The 22,166-nt window shown below is 41.4% G+C and overlaps 1 protein-coding gene across 2 annotated transcripts in view; it reads right to left on the bottom strand.

The window, feature by feature from the left end:
• LPIN2 (lipin 2) overlaps positions 1-22,166 on the bottom strand; it is a 53,877-nt gene that overhangs the window by 15,916 nt on the left and 15,795 nt on the right. The window contains exons 1-13 of one of the 2 annotated variants that reach the window (XM_075270645.1): positions 21,355-21,722; positions 14,545-14,745; positions 14,354-14,449; positions 13,701-13,981; positions 9,195-9,302; positions 8,901-9,024; positions 7,858-8,179; positions 6,005-6,104; positions 4,689-4,876; positions 3,734-3,827; positions 2,718-2,787; positions 2,055-2,144; positions 722-801 (exon numbers count right to left, since the gene is read on the bottom strand). In XM_075270645.1, coding sequence (XP_075126746.1) covers positions 722-801; positions 2,055-2,144; positions 2,718-2,787; positions 3,734-3,827; positions 4,689-4,876; positions 6,005-6,104; positions 7,858-8,179; positions 8,901-9,024; positions 9,195-9,302; positions 13,701-13,981; positions 14,354-14,449; positions 14,545-14,745; positions 21,355-21,450 — 1,850 coding nt within the window. In that variant the 5' untranslated portion in view covers positions 21,451-21,722. Of the gene's footprint in view, positions 1-721; positions 802-2,054; positions 2,145-2,717; positions 2,788-3,733; positions 3,828-4,688; positions 4,877-6,004; positions 6,105-7,857; positions 8,180-8,900; positions 9,025-9,194; positions 9,303-13,700; positions 13,982-14,353; positions 14,450-14,544; positions 14,746-21,354; positions 21,723-22,166 lie in introns of those variants that run through there. The other variant, XM_075270646.1, reaches the window with a different exon arrangement.

The raw sequence follows: 22,166 nt of genomic DNA on the forward strand, positions 1-22,166 counted from the left end.
AATGTATCACAGGAGCCAATTAAACGCTTACGTCTAGCCTTGACTTATTTATCTCTCCAAACAGGGAAATAGCTAAAAGTCTACAGTCTGACTGTTGGCCGTGTCATAGACAATAGTCACTAACCAGGGAAGAAATGAAGAGGAGGACAATTGTATTAGGATGACAAGTTCTGAATCTGCACGTGCTAGACTAACACATCTTACAGGCTACTTGAAGGAAAATCCATTTGGATAACTTTTTCCGTGGCACAGAAGATGTGGGCACTTTGTAATATTTATTTGCAAAATACCTTTTTTATTCTGTCCAATTTTTTTTTTGGCCCAGATGGATCACAGAGCAGGCAGCAGATAATAAATACTATTAGGGTATATTCACCTGTCAGTTTTGTTTTTTTTTTGTTTCGTTCTTGCTGTGGTCAGACTAGGAAAAGGGGAACAATCCCATATCATTGAATAGAACATGGAAAATGTGGTCAAGTAGGATATCCATTAGACTAATACAGCGTCACACTGTAGCTTCCCCCACATAACTTATAGAAGAATATTAAGTCATTTCCAGCCTGGATAGTAAAGTCAATGCATTACTCTTTTGGGATAGAAGTTGTTGTGATACTGCTGGCAGTGTAGAAAAAGATTTTATTTCAACTAAGGAAAACAAAAAATTAAATAAAATAAAAATATAGACAAGATTGTCTGCAAACAAATTATTTAAGTTATATACCGGACTATTGGTTGCTCCTTTACTTCTGATACTTGCTCGATGATCAGTTCAGTATCTTGTTTTTCTTCCTTTGCATCTGGCTAGAAAACGCAAATAAAGAAAAATGTATTGGAAGGAGGTGGTCATCATCTACAAAAATATCACCAAGATACTTTAACTAAGATCAGTATATTACATTGTTCGTACAGTCGAAAAAAAAAAACAAAAACAAAAAACACCACATGTCCAACAAGGGGACGGGAATGGGCATGACATTCTAAATATTGTAATATATACATACATACACACTCTATATATTTCCACAACCAACTATGCTATTTTGCTTTAATAAAGCATCTAACCTTTTTTTGAATCCGTTAGCTGTGACCAGCTCCTGGGGTAGGCTATTCCACAGTTCCTACTGTGACGAAGCCTTGTCGGCTCTTCAGATTAAACCTGATATAAGACTTTTCTCCAGACAGAGGGAGCTCTCCCTTGTTTTTTGAGGGGATTTAACATAGAACAGTTTTTCCCCATATTTCTTGTATTGGCCGTTTATATATTTATACAAGTTTATCATTAGAAATGAGCGAACAGTAAAATGTTCGATATTCGTTTTGAGTAGCCGCTCAATATTCGACGACTCGAATCAAATATCGAATCCTATTATAGTCTATGGGGGGAAATGCTCGTTTCAGGGGTAGGCAACGTTCGATCAAATTATACTTACCAAGTCCACGAGTGAGGGTCGGGCTGGATCCTCCGAGAAGTCTTCTCCGTGCAGCTTCCCCGCGGCGTCTTCCGGCTCTGAATTCACTCTGCCAGGCATCGGGCCTGGGAAAAGCCGACTGCGCATGCCCGCACTACAAGAAAATGGCCGCTTACAGTCAAAGCGGCCATCTTCTTGCAGAGCGGGCATGCGCAGTCGGTTCTGCCCAGGCCCGATGCCTGGCAGAGTGAATTCAGAGCCGGAAGACGCCGCGGGGAAGCTGCACGGAGAAGACTTCTAAAGGTAGGAGAAGAACCAACGTTGATTGGCTGACTGTATAGCATTCGGCCAATCAATGCTGGTTCTGCATCGAACTTTTACATTCGAATAGCGAGTGGTACTTGATAGAGTACGAGTATTTCAAATACCGTAGTGTTCGATCGAATAAAAATACTACTCGCTCATCTCTCTTTATCAGAGATCTCCTTAAACACCTCCCCTAAACAAATGTAACTCCATTAATCTCTCTTCTTGAGGAACACCAGGCCCCTTATCAGTTTTGTGGCCCTCTGCTGAACCTTTTCCAATTCTAGGACATTATCTTTATACACGACATATCACCTCCATACTGTCTTGCATCATTACCTGTTTAACCAGACTATCCTTCTTTCTCCAAAACCACCACCTTCTCGATTGTCTTGGCATCTTTTCTTTCACCCAAGACTCAATCGTGTTCTGTAGGTAAAAAAAATTGTTAGGAAGCAGTGAAAAGAAAACAAACCAAACCATATTAATATGTCAACATTCTGCTATAAATATATACACTACTGGACAGCATAGTAACTAGAAAAGTAGAGTGCTCGCTGAGACTTCCAGTGCTTGCTAGAGGCTAATTAGTATTTGAATAAAAAAAATAAATAAATAAATGGGCTCATTCAAAAAGAACTGAGGGGATTAACATACAAAAGGTATGTGTGGAATAGCCTTTCTAAAGGCTATGCAAGTATCTGCTTAGTTAAAAATGTTTCCCCAATGATAGAGCCCCTTTAAGCACTGTTGCCTTGTGGCAGTGGGACCCGGGGTTCAAATCCGAATAAGGCCAACATCTGCATGGAGTTTATATTTTCTCACAGTGTTTGCACAGGTTTCCTCCCAAATGCCAAAGATATACTGAAAGTAATCTGGCTTCCCATAACAATTGACCCTTGTAGGTGTTGGGGGAAGAGCGCCCCTACTCTGCAGCTTTGAAAAGTGCATTACATATGCTTGTCGTTATATAGTTCTAAATATCAGCAGTATGCTGGTTACCTTCGGTAAGCTCTTCTGGAACACTTGAAGACTTAAGATCATTGGAGCAGCCAAGACCCAGTTATAATACCTGGAATACATTACATACATGCATGTAGATCAGTACAATGATTACAGCTCCTTAGGATTCATAGATTTCTATCACACTTACTAGGAATATCATCAAATACTAATAACAACAAATTGCATTTTTGTAATATATATCTTATTAAGGAGATGTGTTTCCTTTGGCACTCTAAGATGTTCTCCTACTCTTTATTTTCAATGTCACTGCTTGTTTACATTATGTTTGTCTCCGTGTTCAGCCTCACACAGAGCTATATGGAGAAGAGAAGGGTGGAGCAGGAGGTTGCTGCAGTCTGGTTAGTTCATTTATTACCTCATTTTGTACACTGGTAGCCTCTTATCTACAACCTAGTGTCAGAAGTGCAGAGAATAGCAGTGCAATAGAGTGTAACAATAGCAATTTGAGTGTCTTTTCTATCAGCCCTCCCCTCTTCATAGACTAATATGTTTCATATTCACTAGAGTTGAGTGAGTACTGTTCGGATCAGCCGATCCGAACAGCACGCACGCATTGAAATCAATGCACGCAGCCGGCACGCGGCGGGTTAAGCAGCCGGCTGCTGTCAAACCGGAAGCACCAGGTGCTTCCATTCATTTTAATGCGTGCGTGCTGTTCGGATCGGCTGATCCAAACAGTACTCACTCAACTCTAATATTCACCTTTACTATTCATTTATGAAACATTGTTTATAACTGTTAATTATAAAATTATTGACATTGCATAAATTAGATGTTTAGTTTGTTGCATATTTACTTTAGCAGTTAAATTGCTAGATTTTTCATGAATTAGAAGCATTTGGGAGACAGAGTTGGGCAGTTTTGGAGAAGAAAAAAAAAAAAAAAAAAAAAAGTTGGAGTGTAGTTTGGCGTACTGACTCCACAGCCTATATAGATCCACTTATAGCAAACAATAGTAGCTATGAACTACTTTATGCCACTAAGAATCATACCGGTTATAGATCCGCACAACAAGGTTAGGATTGTCAATGATTCCTGGATTCTCTGCAAACTGCTGGTAGGTAATAATATGCTCCTTGAATTTTTCTGTAAAGTATAGAAAAAACAATAGTTAATTATAAATGTGTGTATATGTATTAAACAGGCAGTACAGATTTCTGTTACATGATAGATACTGAGTTCTACCTTAGGAGTTCTCACTGGACAGTAACAGTTCACAGAAGTTCGCTAACTTTAACTTTTGTGCACCTAAAACTTATTGTTTTCTACTTCTGCCCCCCCTCCCCCTCCCCGACCGAGGCAGGTCACTGCTGTGGTCAGTGATTGGCTGAGCAGTAACATCCTGTGTCACCAGGGATCAAGAAGAAAAGACAACTACATGTATCTAGAAGACTTGATATATCAAACTTACTGTATAAAAATATAAAATCACAGATATGGAATTTCTTAGCTTGCCTCGGTTTGAGATAGCAACAAAACTTTACATTACTCTGAAAGACAGAGAGTAACACAAAAGATCTGGTCATCTCGCGCCTTATCTCAGGTAAGGAAGGATACATCTGTTTATACGGAATTAGCTGTTCTTTTGCTGATCTTCACAAGTGTTCATGTAACCAGGATGTGTGTGTGTCTGTAGGCTGCATTATCTCATTTTAAAGGCATGACAGAATGAGAGAGAACAAATTATAGGAGGAAACATCTCTGCAACTTGTCATGTTATCAGCTGCATTGTCACATGTAATAGGGAGTGTCAAATTCCTAGCATCGCAGCTGAAAAACAAAGGATATAACTATTATACTTCAAATAGGTGTCCATTACCATAATGATCGGCACCTGCCTGCAGGGGAGTTTTCAGAAAGCAAATAGTTTTCAGTTCTGGTCATGCCTTTGTTCCTTGTTAGGGATAGATGCCCTCTAGTGGATGTTTATTGACCAGGGGGGCTTACCTTTGGAGATCTCGCCATTCTCATTCAGACCACCACAAAGAGAAAGTGTGACATCTGGTAAGTCCATGGGAGAATCCGAGAGGCATTCAGTACCACTATCTGCCGCTGCACTGCCCACAGACTGCGGAGACTGAGATCCTGACAGGGTTTCTGACTCCATCCAGTGCCTGGAACCAGGATCCGAGTCACTGTAATATAGAAAGGTTCTCCAATAAATAATACACATAGGCATAGGAAAACAGGTAGGGATACCGCAAGTAACTGTAGAGATAACCTGCTTTGGTGAGGTTGGATAACAAAAATCCAGAGGGCAGCAAATCCAGCTCCATGAAGGAAACTGCACAGACTTCTGCACTAAATGCTGAATAGTGAACCACAAACCCCACAGAGGGTGGAGAATATTATACTTCCAAAGGATACTCGCCCCTTAAGAACAAGTGAACCCAGCAGAATTAATACAGGGTTCCTTCACAACTACATATTAGGGCCAGGTTAACAATTGCATTGGAGCCGGCCTCAAAAATGCCAGACAGGCTAGTGTAGCAAGCTGCCCTATTTTGTCCATTAGAATGACTGACATAACAAACCCCATTATAGTCAAAAGAGTCCACATGCTGCCCGGTCCTTCTCTTCTCTCTCAATTGTCTGATGTTACCTAATATGAATAGACAGCTTAAAGAGGACATTTCATGGATTTGGGCACATGCGGTGTTATATACTGCTGGAAAGCCAACAGTGAGCTGAATTCAGCGCACTGTTGGCTTTCCTGATCTGTGCCCCAGGTGAAGAGCTATCGGTGCCGGTACCATAGCTCTTCACAGTCAGAAGGGCGTTTCTGTCAGTCAGTCAGGTATGTCCTTCTCCACAGCAGCGCCTATAGCGCTGTGCTGTGTGAGCGGGGAGGAACGAGTACTGTGAGCAGAGGGCTATAGGCGCTTATGTGCAGAAGGACGTTCCTGACAAGTGTGTCAGAAACGCCCTTTTGACTGTGAAGAGCTACAGTACCGGTAGTGAATTCAGCGCACGGTCGGCTTTCCAGCGGTATATAACACCGCAAGTGCCCAAATCTATGAAAGGTCCTCTTTAAGGGATGAGAACTGGGTTCTAACTTTGTCCTCAACAACTACCATATTTTTCTCTTGCACTAGTAATGGTAGGGCCATGCACAGCCACTATTACCGGTATGAACCATGTGAACATCGATCACTGGATGAGAGGTAAAACCTCAGGTCAGTGTGACTTTCGGCCAGACCATGGCAGCTACATGGGTCCTTAGCCCTGGTCGATTTCCACTACTTTGAAGCATAAAACCGTACCTCTTGGGGAAATAAAGTGCTGCCACTTCAGGTTCCAAAACATTTAGGTCATCCAGATAAATGTCACCCGGGCCTTGATGCTGGCTTCTCTTACGTACGCCTGTGTGGATTAAAAACAGAACGTATGACAACTGTGATTAATGGCCGTATTTGATTGTTGAATGAATTCACCTGAATGTAACATGTATAATTCATGCCTTCGTTGCTGAGATATTCATTTAGTTCACAATACTGTATTGTAATGAGCAGTCTAGAGCACTTAGAGCAGCTCCATTGCTTTGTGTTAGACTCCCCAGAGCCAGGAAAGATTTCAGCTCCTTGGTCCGATCACTCAAAGGGGGGGGGGGGGAGAAGGGAGTATTAGACCAGCATGGGGCACAGCAGTTGCCCTCAGTAGTCCACATTGCTTTGGCATATTGTAAAATAAATGGCTCTCTCCACAGTGGATTCACAAATTTCCATGGAGAAAAACCAACCTGTGTTGCTGGTTGAACAAGCTTCACCGTGTTGACAGACTCCCTTTAAGGCTTTTTGATAAGAATCTAAAATCTCGTTGCAACCCATACAACTAGAACATCATCATGAACTACTTCTATACCAAGCAACGTGTCTTAGGCGATATGGGGATGCCCTCAGGATAAGCCGGATTTACAATCTGTATGAAGTCTCATAAATTAGTCATTCAGCAATAGAAGACATTATGGAATGGAAAATTGTTCAGATCACTGGCAATCTACCAAGAACAAGTCATCTCCAGAAATCTAGTACACATGCAGGCTGAGAGATGCTCATAGCATTACCCAATATCAGAAGGTTAATATCAAACAGATCTACAGGGACCTCTTGAAAAAGTGAAGGCAAACGTACGTGATTCCCCAAAACATTAACTTAAAAGGAATTTTATTTGATGGACAACTTCGGTTTAGTGAAGATATAAAAGATAAGAGGCATTTTCACAAGCCGCAAACTTGTTGCAGAAATTTCTGAGACTGAAAATCAGTTCCATACATATGAATGAGGTTGTTCGTAAATCCCATTCCACAGACATTTCTGCAGCAAATCTGTCACATGTGAACTTACCCCAAGGATTCAGTCAAACTGGTTGCCTTCTATGTCCAGTCTGAACGTTACATTTCGAGGAGGTGAAAGCTTGTTAAAAGCTTGAGATAAAAGATTATACACACAGCAGTAATCGGTTTCTATCCATTTGACAATCTCTATTAATAAATTATAATATAACATATTCATTATCCGAGGACTGGAAATCTTTCTAGCGCCAGAAGATACACTGCTGCCAGAATTGTCTAGCATCAGTTAGTATCTTTCTCATATTCTGAGCATGCATGCATGTTTTACCAGGTCACATATGGATGCATATGGACAGTAAGGGGGATTGGAGTTGTCAGCTGCACATGTGCCTGGACAATTCATGTGTATGACCAACTTAAAGGGGTACTACCACCTCATAAAGTGACGGCACATTGTTTTATGATTTGTGTAGGTTATACTTCTGGGGGCTGTTAAAGTTCTTAAGAACCAAGGGGCTCCAGTGCTACAGCCCCTTTACAGTCTTGGATAGAAGAGCAGCTCTCCCTGTGCAAGAGAACTGCTGCCCAACTCCATTCAAACGTATGGGCCTAGCTGCAGTTCCCTGCACAGGAGTTACTAGTGGGTCCACTCATTGAGGGCCAATGTGAAGCATTGCACAGTGTCTAATAACCTTGATGATTATGTGTAATGCAAAAGCAACAGCAATGCCCCCAACGCCTCAGATCTTGGCAACAGAAAGTAAAGCATTGGGCCATTTTTTCTCTCCGGCTATTTGAAGTTTGGTGGATTTAAGCCCCATATACCTTTCTTCTTGCTTGGAGAGTCTGTTTTTAGTGAAGGCTTCACATCAGAGATTGTATCAGCAGCTTCTAGGGAAAGGCTCTCCTCCACATTTGGGCAGATAGCAGTGGTTTCAGATGATGGCAGCTGGTTGGAATCTACCTGAACACTGATGGAATGAGGTCGTGGTTCTGGTTTAAGTACAGTGCAAATAGAGTCCTCTATAAAGGCTTCCTGCTCCGCTGCCCCCGATAGTGCCTCAGAACTAATCACCCTAAAGTGCGTGTTTTCAGAAGGTGTGATTGTGGCCGTTCGCGGGTGGTCTGTTCTTTCCTTCTTGTTGACCTGGAAAGATAACCAATTTGCCATTAATTCTTTACCCCTAATCTACATTAGTTACATTTTGCCAAAATATAACATGTAAGTTTACCAAGGAATTACAGTCACAGAACTGCATTAACATAAAGTAGCCAAATACTGTTAACTGTTTTACTTGTGTACAAAGTGCTGCTGACAATTAGCCTGACTACCCCTACCCATGTAATCGGAGTAATCAGGAATTTAAAGAGTTAAAGGGAGTTTGTCACTAGAAAAATCAGTATCAAACTAATGACAGTATCTTGTAGGTTGGCTTCCACACTTGCTGACAGTCTTAGTAGTTAGGCTGCGGTCAGGTAAGTAGTGGGGTGTGAGGCTATTCTGTGCAATGTACCGTGGAGGTGAGAAAAAACAGACTTTACAGTTATATATTATAGGCATTTGTGCCATTTTCTTAGGACCTATTTTTACATCTTTCACTTTGCAGTAAAACATATTCCTAAATTTATATATTTTTTATGTATTAATACCATTCTGATCTTTTTTATCCGACCATATGGTCTGAATCATTTTATATTTATATAGTCCAGGCATTTTGTGATGGGGGATGCCTAATGTGTTTAGATTTATTTCCTACAGAGCTGGTGCCATGTTGAATTACTCCACATCTTCAGTACTATTATGGTGGGTGCTGAGAAGGGGTTAAAAGACCGTGGTTAATGGGTGAAGTGGTGAGACCATTACGCACCTTGGCCGACTCTGGGAAACCACCCCATGTCCACTCCATCTGGGGCTCTCCTCGGAGCAGAGAGTCTGTAGGTTTCACTTCCAGCTCTGAATCACTCTTTGGTCCCACAGACTGTGAAAAGCCACTGAGTGGGGAAAAAAAAAATACAGAATGTAGGCACTAAAAGAATGGATCCTCATGAGTCATGATGTGTGCATTATCATCCAGACTCTGAAATTTACCATTTCTATAGTTTTATTATACAGATAAGACTTGCTGGCCATCACCAGCCAATTACATGATGCCGATAGATACCTGTCTTGTGGAGACCAGTCTCCATCAGATAGGGCATAGTGATCAGATGAATGACAGACAAAAGATTCTCTGTACTCCTCCTCCTTTAATGTAGAGCTTGATGGTGACCTGGACAAAAAAAGACCAGCAAGTCAGTATATAGACAGTACAGCCTTGGATATTTTATACTGATAATAGGCCTCATTCACACCACACTGCTGACACTTGCCTGTGAAAAAGGCATTATTGTATGGCTAAATGTACACCCAAGGTTAACCCATTTACAAGGAGGATCCATCATAGACAGGAGTTTATTGAGGGAACTGTGTAAAAGGCCTGAGAAACAGCAAGTCCTATTTTTTCTCAGACTATTCACAAAATGGTTGTGATAAGAGATCCAGGAAAGTCTTTGGTGCAGTGTACTGGTTGTTACCGCTGTACTAAGATATTGCAGCTTAGCTTTCATACACTTGTACAGGAGCTGAGCTGCAGTAACTCAGCACAGCCACTAGAAGGAGAAAAGAGCAACCTGCTTCCTGCTGTCTTCTGGCTCCTATAATGGCTACTGAGAACAGCTAATACACCTATCCTATTTGCCAACAGAGGGGTAAAGCTGACATGTTCCAAGTAAACGAAAAAGTCAGAAAAAGTCTGACATAGACGTCGAGCCAGCAAGGCTTTCAGAGATTTAATGCAGCAGTAACTTTCAGCATTTTAAAGGGTTAAATTAAAGAGGACCATTCCCCACCTCCAAGTCCATCTTTTTTCATCATTTAATAGATGCTGCTCCACTGATTCTGGAATAGCTGCCATTTTTTCTCTAGCCCTCGTTTCCGAGGATCAATGCAGTCAGTCTTGGTGCCTGTTCTGCTATTTAGTCTCTGTTCTGTCAGGTGGGCGGTGTCAGACAGGAGCAGACAAGGGGGTGTGACTGAGCTCTGACACTATCCACTTCTGATTGGAACCCTGACATTCCCCTCGCCTGCTCCTACCTGACAGTACAGTGTAAATAGCATATCAGACACCAAAACTAACTGCACTTTTCTCTAGTTCCCAATGTTCCTGAGTAATAAGTTCCAACCTTTCTAGAATTAATGGAGTGGTGACTATTAACAGACACTAAGGCCTGGAGTTGGTGGAGCTGGTGAAAAAGTCCTCTTTCAATACTATCTAAAAATAACTGAATATTATAATGGTTGCTGTACTCACCTGTGAAATCCCCCATCATCCCAGTGCCTACACTGGTGCCCCCCACTGGCTTGTATACTAGGTTGCACCTCTAGGACAGTGGAGCAGAATTGGGAGGATTTAACAGGCAAAGTACCAAGTTTAGGTATAAAATAAAAGACACCAGTAGTTCTATATAAAGCTGACCATACACAAGATCATCACCCGGCCAACTATCTTGTGTATGATGGCCTCTGGACCCCCAACACTCCTCTGATATCCGATTATCAGAAGTCATGGAAAAGAGGGAGTGAGCACACTGGATGCACATTCCCGTCTCGCCACAGATAAACATGCAGGTCTGGCCGACCAAGAAGAGTCAGAAGAAGTGTCACGAGTGTATGGCAGCTAAAAACAAGGGACCAAGCCCTTGTATTGCATGCTGCATGAAGATACTGAATCTTGCGGCCAACGTGTATTGCGCAAACTGGAATTCCCATTTTAATCATCTTATAATATATACCAGATCTACAGAAATAACATCTTTGATTTATCAGAGGGACTGGTACAGAGAAATGCCAGTCAGCCAAGTTTATTTACAGGCTGTTTACTCCAAGACGCAGAGCAACATTCGGGGAAAAAAAACCCTTGCCAAAGAGAACAAGCAAGAAAGTAATAGTAAAAAGTAGTGGACACGTCATACAACTACAGCCATAAATGACTGGGGTACAAGTAATTGGGGTATGGTTTTAATATAGCCCCCCATATGTAGCCACAGTGCTCAGCACTTGAGGTGGATCTTTAGTAAGCTCACAGATTTGCTGTAACCCTTAAGACTATTTAGGGGTCTACATCCACACACTATCCTTCTAGTGCAGAGGTTCACAAACTTTTTTTTTCTCATAGACCACTTTCAAAGTTTTACTGGTTTCGGTGGGCCCCCTGCTTCTACATTTCTACCATATTCCCAAAATTCGTCAAAAAATGTGAAGATTAGCTCTAACGACGGAAATTTGCGTCGCGACTGAGTTCTCTGGGGGTCCACCTGGACCACTTTGGGAATCACTGTTCTAGTGCAAAAACAGTCAATTTCTATTAATCCAATAATAAAAGGTCACAGGGCAATACTGTGGAACCTCTACAGGTTTGGGAACCCGTACTTGTCCTTAGTCATGGCATAATGTATACACTCACTTGAAGATTTATACTCCAGATTAACAATAAAAAGTACAAAAACAAAAAATGAAAGTCACATGACCAGACCAAAGGATCTATGATAACACATAGCCAATGGACCTGACCGCTATAATGAAGTGTAACCTCTGTTGCAATGTGTTAACAAAGGACAATGCGTCCCCCAATATGGTAGCGCCCTCTAGTGGCTACAGCACAGATAATTAAAAAGTGGTGAATTTTAAAACACTAGATAGGATAGCATTCTGTATTGAGACTATATATACATATCTATCCATGTTGGGTGACTGTCCTGGGCTAGCACTTTGAAGACCGTATTTCTCAGGCAAGGGGCAGTCTCCCAGCTATAGATGACTGCAGGGACGCCACACTGCACATCCTCGGCTTTATATGTAACATACAGAGAAATAGCCATTATAGAAGTTATTGAGAAAAGCAACATACATAAGCAAAAAATGCTGCTGCAAAACTCTTGATGGGGACCACCTAATTCAGCCACAATGGACAGATGGACAGATCTGATATTCCTTTATTAACATCACATGGCTAAATGATCAGACACTGACCGATAGAAGTAAAATCCCTTTAAGATTGCAAAGGAAAGTAGACGACAAATGTGGTTTGTGAAAAAAGTTTCATCAAGTAAAAGGATTGCAACACAGATGAAAACAATAGCAGAGCCAAAGCTGCCGATACAGCTACTGTTCAGCTATAGCTGGCTTTATAAATGTGCAGAGAGTGCCCTCATGTGGACAAACAGATGAACTGTCAGGAATTACATTCTTGTAATGAATTAAAGATATAATTAAGTAACTCATGATTTAGACAGTATCTTATCTAGAATCTAATCATAGGAGGTGATGTAAATTGTGCCACCTAGTATTTTATCGTGTGTATATATATATATTACACACACACAAATACACTATATACACACACACACATGCAGAATTAAACAACTGCAGTGTCCTGAATGTCTGGAATAGGTCATGTTCTTAAGGGGTTAAGGAGGTTTAGGCTATCGGCAATAAGGGGGTCTAGCTGCTGGGACCCTGTCTAACAGTAATCTGTGAAAGAAGTGGCCAGTGTTTAATAAGTCCTCAGTGCTTCAGTAGGGAAAACTTAAGCAGTACACAGTTTCCAATGGTCTGTATATATAATATATGGCCCTGGATCCTCTAAATGCAAAGGGGTTGTCTTTAGGCTGTGTGCTGTAATGCAGATCAGCCCAATTCACTCATAAGGACCTTAGCTGCAATACCAGACAAACCCATGGACAAGTGCGATGCTGTTCCTAGAAGAAAGCAGCAGTGTTTTTCTATTACGAGAAAACCCCTTCAAATATGCTTATTGTGGTGGAGTTACAATTAACAATTAAAGAGGAAGTCCAAGTTATTGGCAAATTAGCCCCAAGCCAGCTCTGGTCCTCCAGAGCTTAGCTTACTTGGCTGCAGTAATGGAGTCGCCACTACAGCCAGTCATTGGCCTCAGGAGTCTCAAGGCTTATACCTGAAGCAAGGGATTGGCTGCAGCATTCATGTGAAATATATAGCACATCATTGCTGCAGCATGGCGAAAATTAAATATTGGTTTAGTTTCTCATTTTATGGCATTATCCGAGTTGGGGCTTTAAAGGGGCTCTATCACTCGGAAAAGTCATTTTTAACTAATCACATGCTTGCATAGGCTTTAGAAATGCTACTTCACACCTACCGTTAGTATGTAGATTACCTCAGTGGCTTCTGAATAAGTCCGTTTTTATTCATCTGCTAATGAGCTTCCAGCCAGTACAGGAAGTTCCCAGCAGCCTCCTCTCTCCTATTATCTCCTATGTGTGTGAGGCAAACAGGAAGCTGAGTCATCAGCAGCAGCATCCTCCCATAGGTAACAACAGGGAGAGGTGTGCACGATGTATCATGCACCAAACTAATTAGCATATGAATAAAAACAGACTTATTCAGAAACCACTGAGGCAATTTACATACTAAAGGTAGGTGTGGAATAGACTTTCTAAAGGCTATGCAAGGATGTGATTAGTTAGAAATGACTTTTCCTAGTGATAGAGCCCCTTTAATGTCTGGAATAGGTTTTTTTTAGCCAATCCAAATTCATTGCGGCCAAGGCAAGTATACTGTATGTAGTGTTGGTGTCCTCCTATACACTTACCTCTGAGGCTGAACTGGACTTTCCTCATCAGTACTTATTTCAATTTCAAAGATTTCCTCAGGTCCTGAAGGAGCGGGAACATCTTCCTTTTTGTCATGTTTTATTCGCCGTCTCTTCCTTTTTTTCTTCTTTACAGATCCAGTTGTAACATTCTCAGACTCAGGCGCATGAGATGACGCCTTCAGGTCTTCGGCAGAGTTTGGCACATGGCTATGAACATTCTTAAAAAAATGAGTGTCTGTGGGGATAGGTGAGGTAGCCAAGTATGCGGGGACTTCTTCCTGAAGACACAAAAAAAACAAAAACATTAAAGCAGTTTAATAACTTGCTATGGCTAGATTAGGATAGATCATCCATATGCGATCACCCGGTACCCCAGCTGATCAGCTGTTTGAAGAGACTACAAGCAATGCAATCTCTTCCCTGTGCACACAATATTGCATCCATTGGGTCACCAGGCAGAGCAGAAGTTCAGTCCCATTCCAGTGGGAGTCCCTGATCTTGCACTCTCACCAATCACATGTTCATGACTTATCCCAAGGATAGGTCACCTATATTTAAGTCTCATAAAACCTCGGTAATACACCAGGTACAATATCTCCCTCTACATATATAGCAATGACTGTGTCCAACACCAACCAAACGCTACTTACATTTTCTTCTTCGGTTTCTTGTACAAAAAAAGCTTCACCGTTGTCACCAAGTTTCATGTGCAGGTCTACAGGCTCGCCATTGATTTCAATGTCAATCTAAATAAGAAAATCAATTAACACATTATATGCGCTTTGTTTTGTTAGTAAAGGACTTGGGTTTTATAAACTCGGATCTTACTACATTAACATACCACTTTTTCCTTGGAGCGAAGAACTCCTAACTTCCCAAAGCGGACGTGGAAAGGCGAACACAAGTAAGTGCCATCCTGCTGGCGGACAACGATGACATCAATGCAGCCAGATAGTGTAGCCTGGTTGATACCCTTGTACAGCTCCCTCACTGTAACCAGGACCTGCCCGGCAAGTTGTCCTACATAGTTCATAGTTTGAGACTAGGAAGAAAAAGGTGCGGATTAGACACAGAATTAATAGATGTAGATGCACAACAAGCAATTCACTCAGTGTTTTTTTGTTGTTGCTGGGAGCGATCTCATACGTGGCGACTCAATAAGGCTGGTTATAGAACTTCATTCATTTTGTAGTTTACTGACAGCTATTGCTCCTGGCCCCAATAATATACATACATATACTTTTTTTTTCTTTAAACACATCTGTAGGGCATATCCTGCCCTTTCTGAATTTTTGGCTAAAGTACAGTACTGTAAGTGACAACTCAGCAGCAGCTCATACATTTCCTGTGCGCAGACTCCATGAAGAGTCCCATATTTGTGGCTGCTTATCTTAAAGCTCCAGTTCCTAACTGAGTCAAGATGGATGGAGAGATGCGCAGCTCCATCTGCAACATGCTCAATTATAAAGCCAGAAGAGACACATCTAGTCTTAAAAAAATTATATTGTTAAAAAATGTTTTTGCTAAAAAAAAAATAAAAAAAAAAATTCTCCATTGCTTGCATTTAATGGTGACCACACAAATATTTTGAACTAATCCGGTTTTCATACCAACCAATAAGACATACACAACAGACGGAAGCTTCAAGTTTTCTGTGGCTCATCTGTCAGCTTTGTTGTGCAAGCTAAGACAGATTCAGCAGAGTCATCTCATTTTTATTAGAGAATGGTAACAGCTCTATTGTGTGCTGGAAACCTAAAGCAAGCAGGATATCAACACTCTAGACTGTATATACAGATAAGTCTCTGTAAACAGCTATTCGGTGATGGTTTCTGCAGTTTCTGGGGGAGAGGGGGCTGTGCTACATCACTTCCTGGAGGATGTAATAATCTAGGATACTTCTTTGGTAACAGAATGCAATTCATTGCAGCCAATACAAAAAAATAAAAAAAAAGGTTTTTTTTGCTGTGGAAGGCCACATGGGGCCTTAATCTAAACATTCCCTTTAAATTGTGTGCTTTCCATTTACTGCATGAAGAGATAAGCACTAAGTGGCCCAACAGACCCTCTTTGGAGTTCTCCTTAATATAGGGATCCAGGACTCAGACTGGCACTCCTCTCACGTCTGTGCGTTTCCACACAATATGCCAAAATTACAAAAGCACTAGCTGCATTGGATAAAGGCAATACCTAAGGACGGCATCACATAACTCCTATACATAAGGTCCTTATTGTTTTTACACATTGAGAACTTGGTGTCCCAGACAATTTTGATTCATTACAATAAGGGACATCTTTCAGGTGAGAGGTTATTTACATGTTTTTCACTGCAGCCTCTTTTAGCTCTACCATTACATATCGATCAGTGTTATTGTAGTCCTCGATAAAGAAGGTTACCGAGTTCAAGAAAGTGCAGATTTCTACAGTACAGAAAAACAGTGAAGGTGAGCAGTAAGGTTAGTAACAGTTATGCAAGAGATAAATTCCATTACGCAAACAACACAAAGGTAACATCTAAAAGGAGAAAAATACATAACCAGAAAACACAACTATAAAAAAGTGACCCTTCAATATGGATGTAAAATAGACAATTATTTACCATTGTACATAGTAAATAAGAGGGAACAAAGCTATAACCAGACCAAGCGGTAAAAGGTATATATAAATAGGTACAAATAAAGTGTAGGGGTCACAATAATCAAATGGTTAAGTACAAGACCATGTATGTTAGTGGTCAAACAATATAGTACAAGATATAGATATTGGTGTGCAACAAACACTACCTAATGACAAAAATGTAAACCCACATGGAAACTACAGGAAAGTAAAGGTAGGACCCCCAACATCAAGCATTACCTATACCATGAATACCACCAAGGCCTGCAACCACCCGACGCGCGTTTTGCCTGAAAATGTCCTTAGACAAAGCCCATGTGCGGTTCTCGGCTGCCAGACGCCATGTTCTTCATGTCAGTGTGCGGCCGGATTGTAGTTCTATAGCTCCGCCCCCACAGTGGCCTGGTCCAATCGGAGCCCTGCGCCTGACATGGTGACGTCAGCTCAGGTCCTGCAACCTACACGGACCGTGAATTTGGTGCTCACGGTCGGCCAACCCGGCAATATACAGGGATTGTGAGGCGCCTATGTTCTTTTCCGGGTGGCATTCTAGGTATGTGTGAAATTTGACTGAAAACCGTTCGGGCGTTGCGGCGTGATAGTGGAACAAACATACAAACTTTCACATTCATAATATTAGTAAGGATATACTTTATGTATTTTTGTATACTTTTCTGCGTATGTTCACTTTTCATCATTCATTTTCAATGATATTAATAAAATGTCCAGTTTTATTGGTACTATTTGGAGTTGGGTGTTGGTTTCTTTTGATATGTTGATTTCAATTACACACCTATGGTTTATTTATTTTGTATTACACAATTATTTACATTGGCAACAACTAAAATGCTCTCCTAAACAAAGAAATGCAAAAATACCCGAGGGGTCGGGGAAAGGTTTCATCTCTGTGAGATCACCAGTATAGGGCTTCAAGTCCCTCCAAATCATTTACTAACTGCCCATAGACGTAGAAGTTAAATAGGTTTACCAGGCTAACAATATTGATGGACTATCCCAAGTACAGGACATTAATATCAGGTGGGGCGGAGGGCACAGGTCACCCCCACTGTCCAGCTCTTCTCAGTGACTAATACACAGAGGAAAGAAGGAAGCAGACAACTGTTCTCTATGTAGTGGCTGAACACAGTCATTCAAGTGCATGAGCCTTGGTCTGATCACTACATAGAGAACTTTAGCTGTCTGCTTCCAGCTCCATTATCAGCAGCCGATCAATGGGGATACAATGTGTCCCTCCGCCAATATGATATTTATGACCATTCCTTAGTTTGGAATATCCCTTTAACATGCAATAGTTTCAGCTTATTTTGGTCATGCTGGAATGAATGAATATTGTAACCAGGTTATAAACAAGCAGCTCGTACTCCATTACCTTTAAGTTACATAACAACGCCCCACCTCTCAATGTTCACTATATACAAAGGTCAGATTTTATTTTATCAGATTATTCAATGTACACGGCAGGCACAACTATTTACTGCAACCAGGATAGAAAAGAATGGGAAGGCTAGATTAACACATGCAGTTTAGGTGACAATTTAATCTTAACATAAAACGCACTTTTTTTTTTTTTATCCATGTCTGCAAGAAAAGTTGCACCAAAAACCGTACATGTGATTCTAACCTGAACTTATATCTTCATATATCTTGGCAAGTTTTATAGTAAGTGCTATGCATTCTTGTGGTTAATGTTCTCTGGCCATAAAATCCAGAGTCATCTATCACAGTAGTCCCCCATCTTTTCTGCACCCAGGACTGGCTTCATGCAAGACCACTTTTCCATGGTCAAGCAGGGTGGGGTGGGAGTGGGGCAGGTCTTGGTCATATGGGGATGGTGATATAGGCAGCATCCACTGTGTTGGAGGGGAAGTCTCTCCACTGGGATGCTCTGTGGGGCAGGTGTGAAACGAGCATCCGAGTTAACATGGCGAATCGCTAGACATGAGGCTGGATACTTCACACTAGGCCATATTGCTATAGTAAGCAACACGGAGGCTGGATTCTTTGCGCTAGGCCATGCTGATATGGTAAGCGAGATGGAGGCTGGATTCTTTGCGCTAGGCCATGTTACTATGAGAACTTGTAAACTATTAGGTAGCGCGGCGTCCTTAGTGGCTACAGGATGCTGCACTATCCTGTCGTTTGCATGTTACCATAGCAACAGGACCTAGCACAACGTATCCAACTAAGATTGAGGTCAGCCCGCCACCTGCCGAAAAAAATCTCCCAACAGCCCGGTCCTGGTCCGCGGCCTGATTGTTTGGGAACCCTGAGTCCAGTGGTGGTGTGCTTAGCATTGTGCTTGATATTTCAGGCCTTTGTGCAGATGCCAACCCATGGAAACCTATTGTACGAAGCTCCAGACCCACAGTTCATTCGTGGTTGTCACCTGTCACAGAGGATAGATAGCCTTGCTCTGAGTTTCTGTGGGTTACCTGGCAGCGCGCTTGAAGTTACAGACCTGCTTCCAACGTCTGCGGCTGACACATCTCAACTCATAAATTTGCAGGGATGCCCATCTACACTGGTCTATATACTGTCAACCGGCATCCCGCTACAATACACGCCGTAATAAGAACATTAATGACTGTTAATTTTTATTTATTTTTTTAAATATACAGTTGCCTATTGAAAGTGACAGCCCCACTATTAATAGGTGCTTCGGACATATGACTTTATTGTCAAAGTGAACCACAGACAGACCAATCACTGAAGAGTCCCTGCCGCTAATGAAATCAATACTAGCCACCGACTCTTCTGGGAAAGAGGAAAATATATATACAGTACAGACCAAAAGTTTGGACACACCTTCTCATTCACAGAATTTTCTGTATTTTCATGACTATCAAAATTGTAGATTCACACTGAAGGCATCAAAACTATGAAGTAACACGTGGAATTATATACTTACGGTAACAAAAAAGTGTGAAACAACTGAAAATATATGTCTCATGTTCTAGGTTCTTCAAAGTAGCCACCTTTTGTTAATGAGTATTAATGTGTATGTCATTTATCACTGACTAAACATACTGTGTTTTGTGTAATCCACACATATATAACTATATCGAGAGCATTCGTGGACCCAAACCATAGCAGACATAACCGTAACCAATAGCAATTTGGTGGCTAAAAGCCATGTTTTATCACTTCCCCAGCCGCACCTACACAATAGATTTCATTGAGTACTCAGGTATGTCCAGGCGGAAACAGTTCAGGATATTCAGGAAATAACTCGGCATTAATGATCTCTGTAACAAAGCTCAATGTGATGATGATTCCTGTCCTGAGGACGCCTCCTGCGCTCATCGGGTGTTACGAAAAGATTTCAGCACTCTGAATATGCTGACACTGAATGTACACAAACCCTAATACCAGAATAACAGTGTCACTTGTCACTGACCCCGCAGCATTATAGGAGCCACAATTCTTGAAGATTTAGACAGACATTTTCAACTATTAGCTCTATTTCCAGGTTCCATTAGGATAGGAAACCAAAGATTACATAAGATTATCTGGGTTAGTTGCCTATAACATGTGTCCCATTGAAGTCTATGGCACACCGCAGAAGTACCACTAACCACCACTACTGTAAGTATAGTAAGTGAGCAAAGCATCGGCAACTGTGGGACCAACGCTGGGAAAGAGGTGACCTGTGGAGGTCCTGACAGTCAGACCATCTTCCACATCTAAACTTCTCTCAACCTACAATGGTAACCTATATAAAGAACATATTGCACTGGGTTACAGGTCAGATGCAATGAATAAATGACTTCAATGCAGTAAAAAGCAAAAACAAAAAAAACACACTGGACTGGTGCATGCCTCAATGTGAAAGTAAAAGCAGACAGGCAGTTTCACAATGAGCACTAGGTTACCGAAGATAACAAAACAGGGGATGGGAAGGTCTCATCCCATAACAAAGAATAGATGGGCTCACCAGTTATCCCTGTCCCTAGTAAACTTTCATCAATATCGTACTCCAGCACCTTTATGTCTTCTACTCAAAGAATATCTGAGGTAAATACTGACACCACTATGTAACAAAAACTAATGTCCCCAACAGCAAAGAGATCTTGTGAAATGCAGAACTGAACTATGTAGGGCTCAGTACACACTGCCAATACAGGCTCTGCTTAGAGCTTCTATCAGCAGTACCTTCATATTAGGCGTCATGAAAAGAGCAGCATGCAGCCCTAGTCTTGTGGCCATCGCTTATCCCATAACAAGTCAATGGGATCAGTCAGGAACCTCTGATCTGTCATGCAATGAAGTTGTAACTTGGCTTAAGTGTAAGAAGTCACAACACAGACATGAGCAGGGTATTAGATACACAACCTTACATTGTAAATGGAGTAGACTTGATATCTGTCAGGTAAAAGGCTCCTTTGGCTAGCTGACTCCCTTTAGCTTCTACATGAACATGCATGCTCAGCCCAGTCATGATTCGACAATGGTTTTGATTCTTGTTGCCCCAAAAACCTGTCATCAGCTTGTCCCCTTATTTCTGACTCCCCAGGCAACAATCAGCTGAATTTCCCCGAAAAAAAGAAGATTTAAAAAAAAAATGGTAGCAAATCAGGCTTGGCTACTATAGAGTTTGGTTAACCAACACAGTATATATGGAAGACTATCATTTTACCAGGACAAAAGAATATATCTAGGCAAGATGGATACCTGGCTCAAAGGAAAAAAAAAAAAAAAAAAGTCCCTAAAAACGTATCAGTGGCAAACCTCTAGTCATAGAAACAACCTGGGCTGAGGAGTTAGGAGGAAAAACTACCGACTCCAACTACTTCACTACTGGCTGTCAATAATCCTCCGTTTCATGAAAAAGCTAGGGATTGACTCCCCATAAAGGTAGACATGCAATAACTATACAACGTTACTAATAATATAATACTATTCAATTATTAGAATAATTAATCATTTTAATTTGGTGCTGGAGTCGGTAACTTTTCCAGACTTCGCAGCCCCAGAGGCGTCCGATATGAGAAGCCGATAGATGGGGTGAACTCACCAGCAGACTGGAGGACGTCCCCACTTCATCATTTAGGTCTTCATTAGATTCCTCCTCTGTAACTTCTGATTCCTGATCACTATCTAAGTGGAACATTGCACATCTCTCCAGCAATACACCCAGTATACTACTACCATATATATCTTATGTATCTTCCCCTTCCCCTGTACACTTGTTGTGCAGCATCTGACTTGTGAGAAACTGGCTGTCACAACCCTCCCAGCTCGCACTGTGGCTTGTGAAGGAAATAGCTTTCATATTTAGGCATTTTATTATCTGAGACCAATAGTTTCACTTTTCACCAGAACCTCCTTCATGTACGTAGTAACAATAACCTCAACATGCACTCTTAGGTAGAGGGCACGGCCTTGTACTCCGTCACATGCTGCGTTCCTGCACTTCTACGAAAGACACAAACTAAGTTAATGATTCTTTCATACTTCTTGGCACTATTGTTCCCCTATTAATACAATGAAATGATAAACAAAGTGACCGTTATCTGCTACGGCCGCACGTAAGCCATCCACGAGCCTCAGGTTACTAGAAAGCATATTATGGGATCATCATAACAAGTGCTACATCTATACAGAAATGCAATGTGGGAGAAATCGGTCCGCACTCCTGCTGTTACATTAAAATGTTATCTTTAATGTATCATATTAAAATTTGATATACATGGCAGGCAAAAAAAAAATAATGCAAAAGTGCAGGTGAAAAGCACAGCAAAGTTATTAAAACTTCATGGCTGACGCGTTTCTGGGCGCTCCGACTCCTTAGTCATAGCTATTGGAATTTGGAGCTCCACGGGTCCG

The sequence above is a fragment of the Leptodactylus fuscus genome, chromosome 4 (assembly GCF_031893055.1).
Source record: "Leptodactylus fuscus isolate aLepFus1 chromosome 4, aLepFus1.hap2, whole genome shotgun sequence".
Classification (NCBI taxonomy): domain Eukaryota; kingdom Metazoa; phylum Chordata; class Amphibia; order Anura; family Leptodactylidae; genus Leptodactylus; species Leptodactylus fuscus.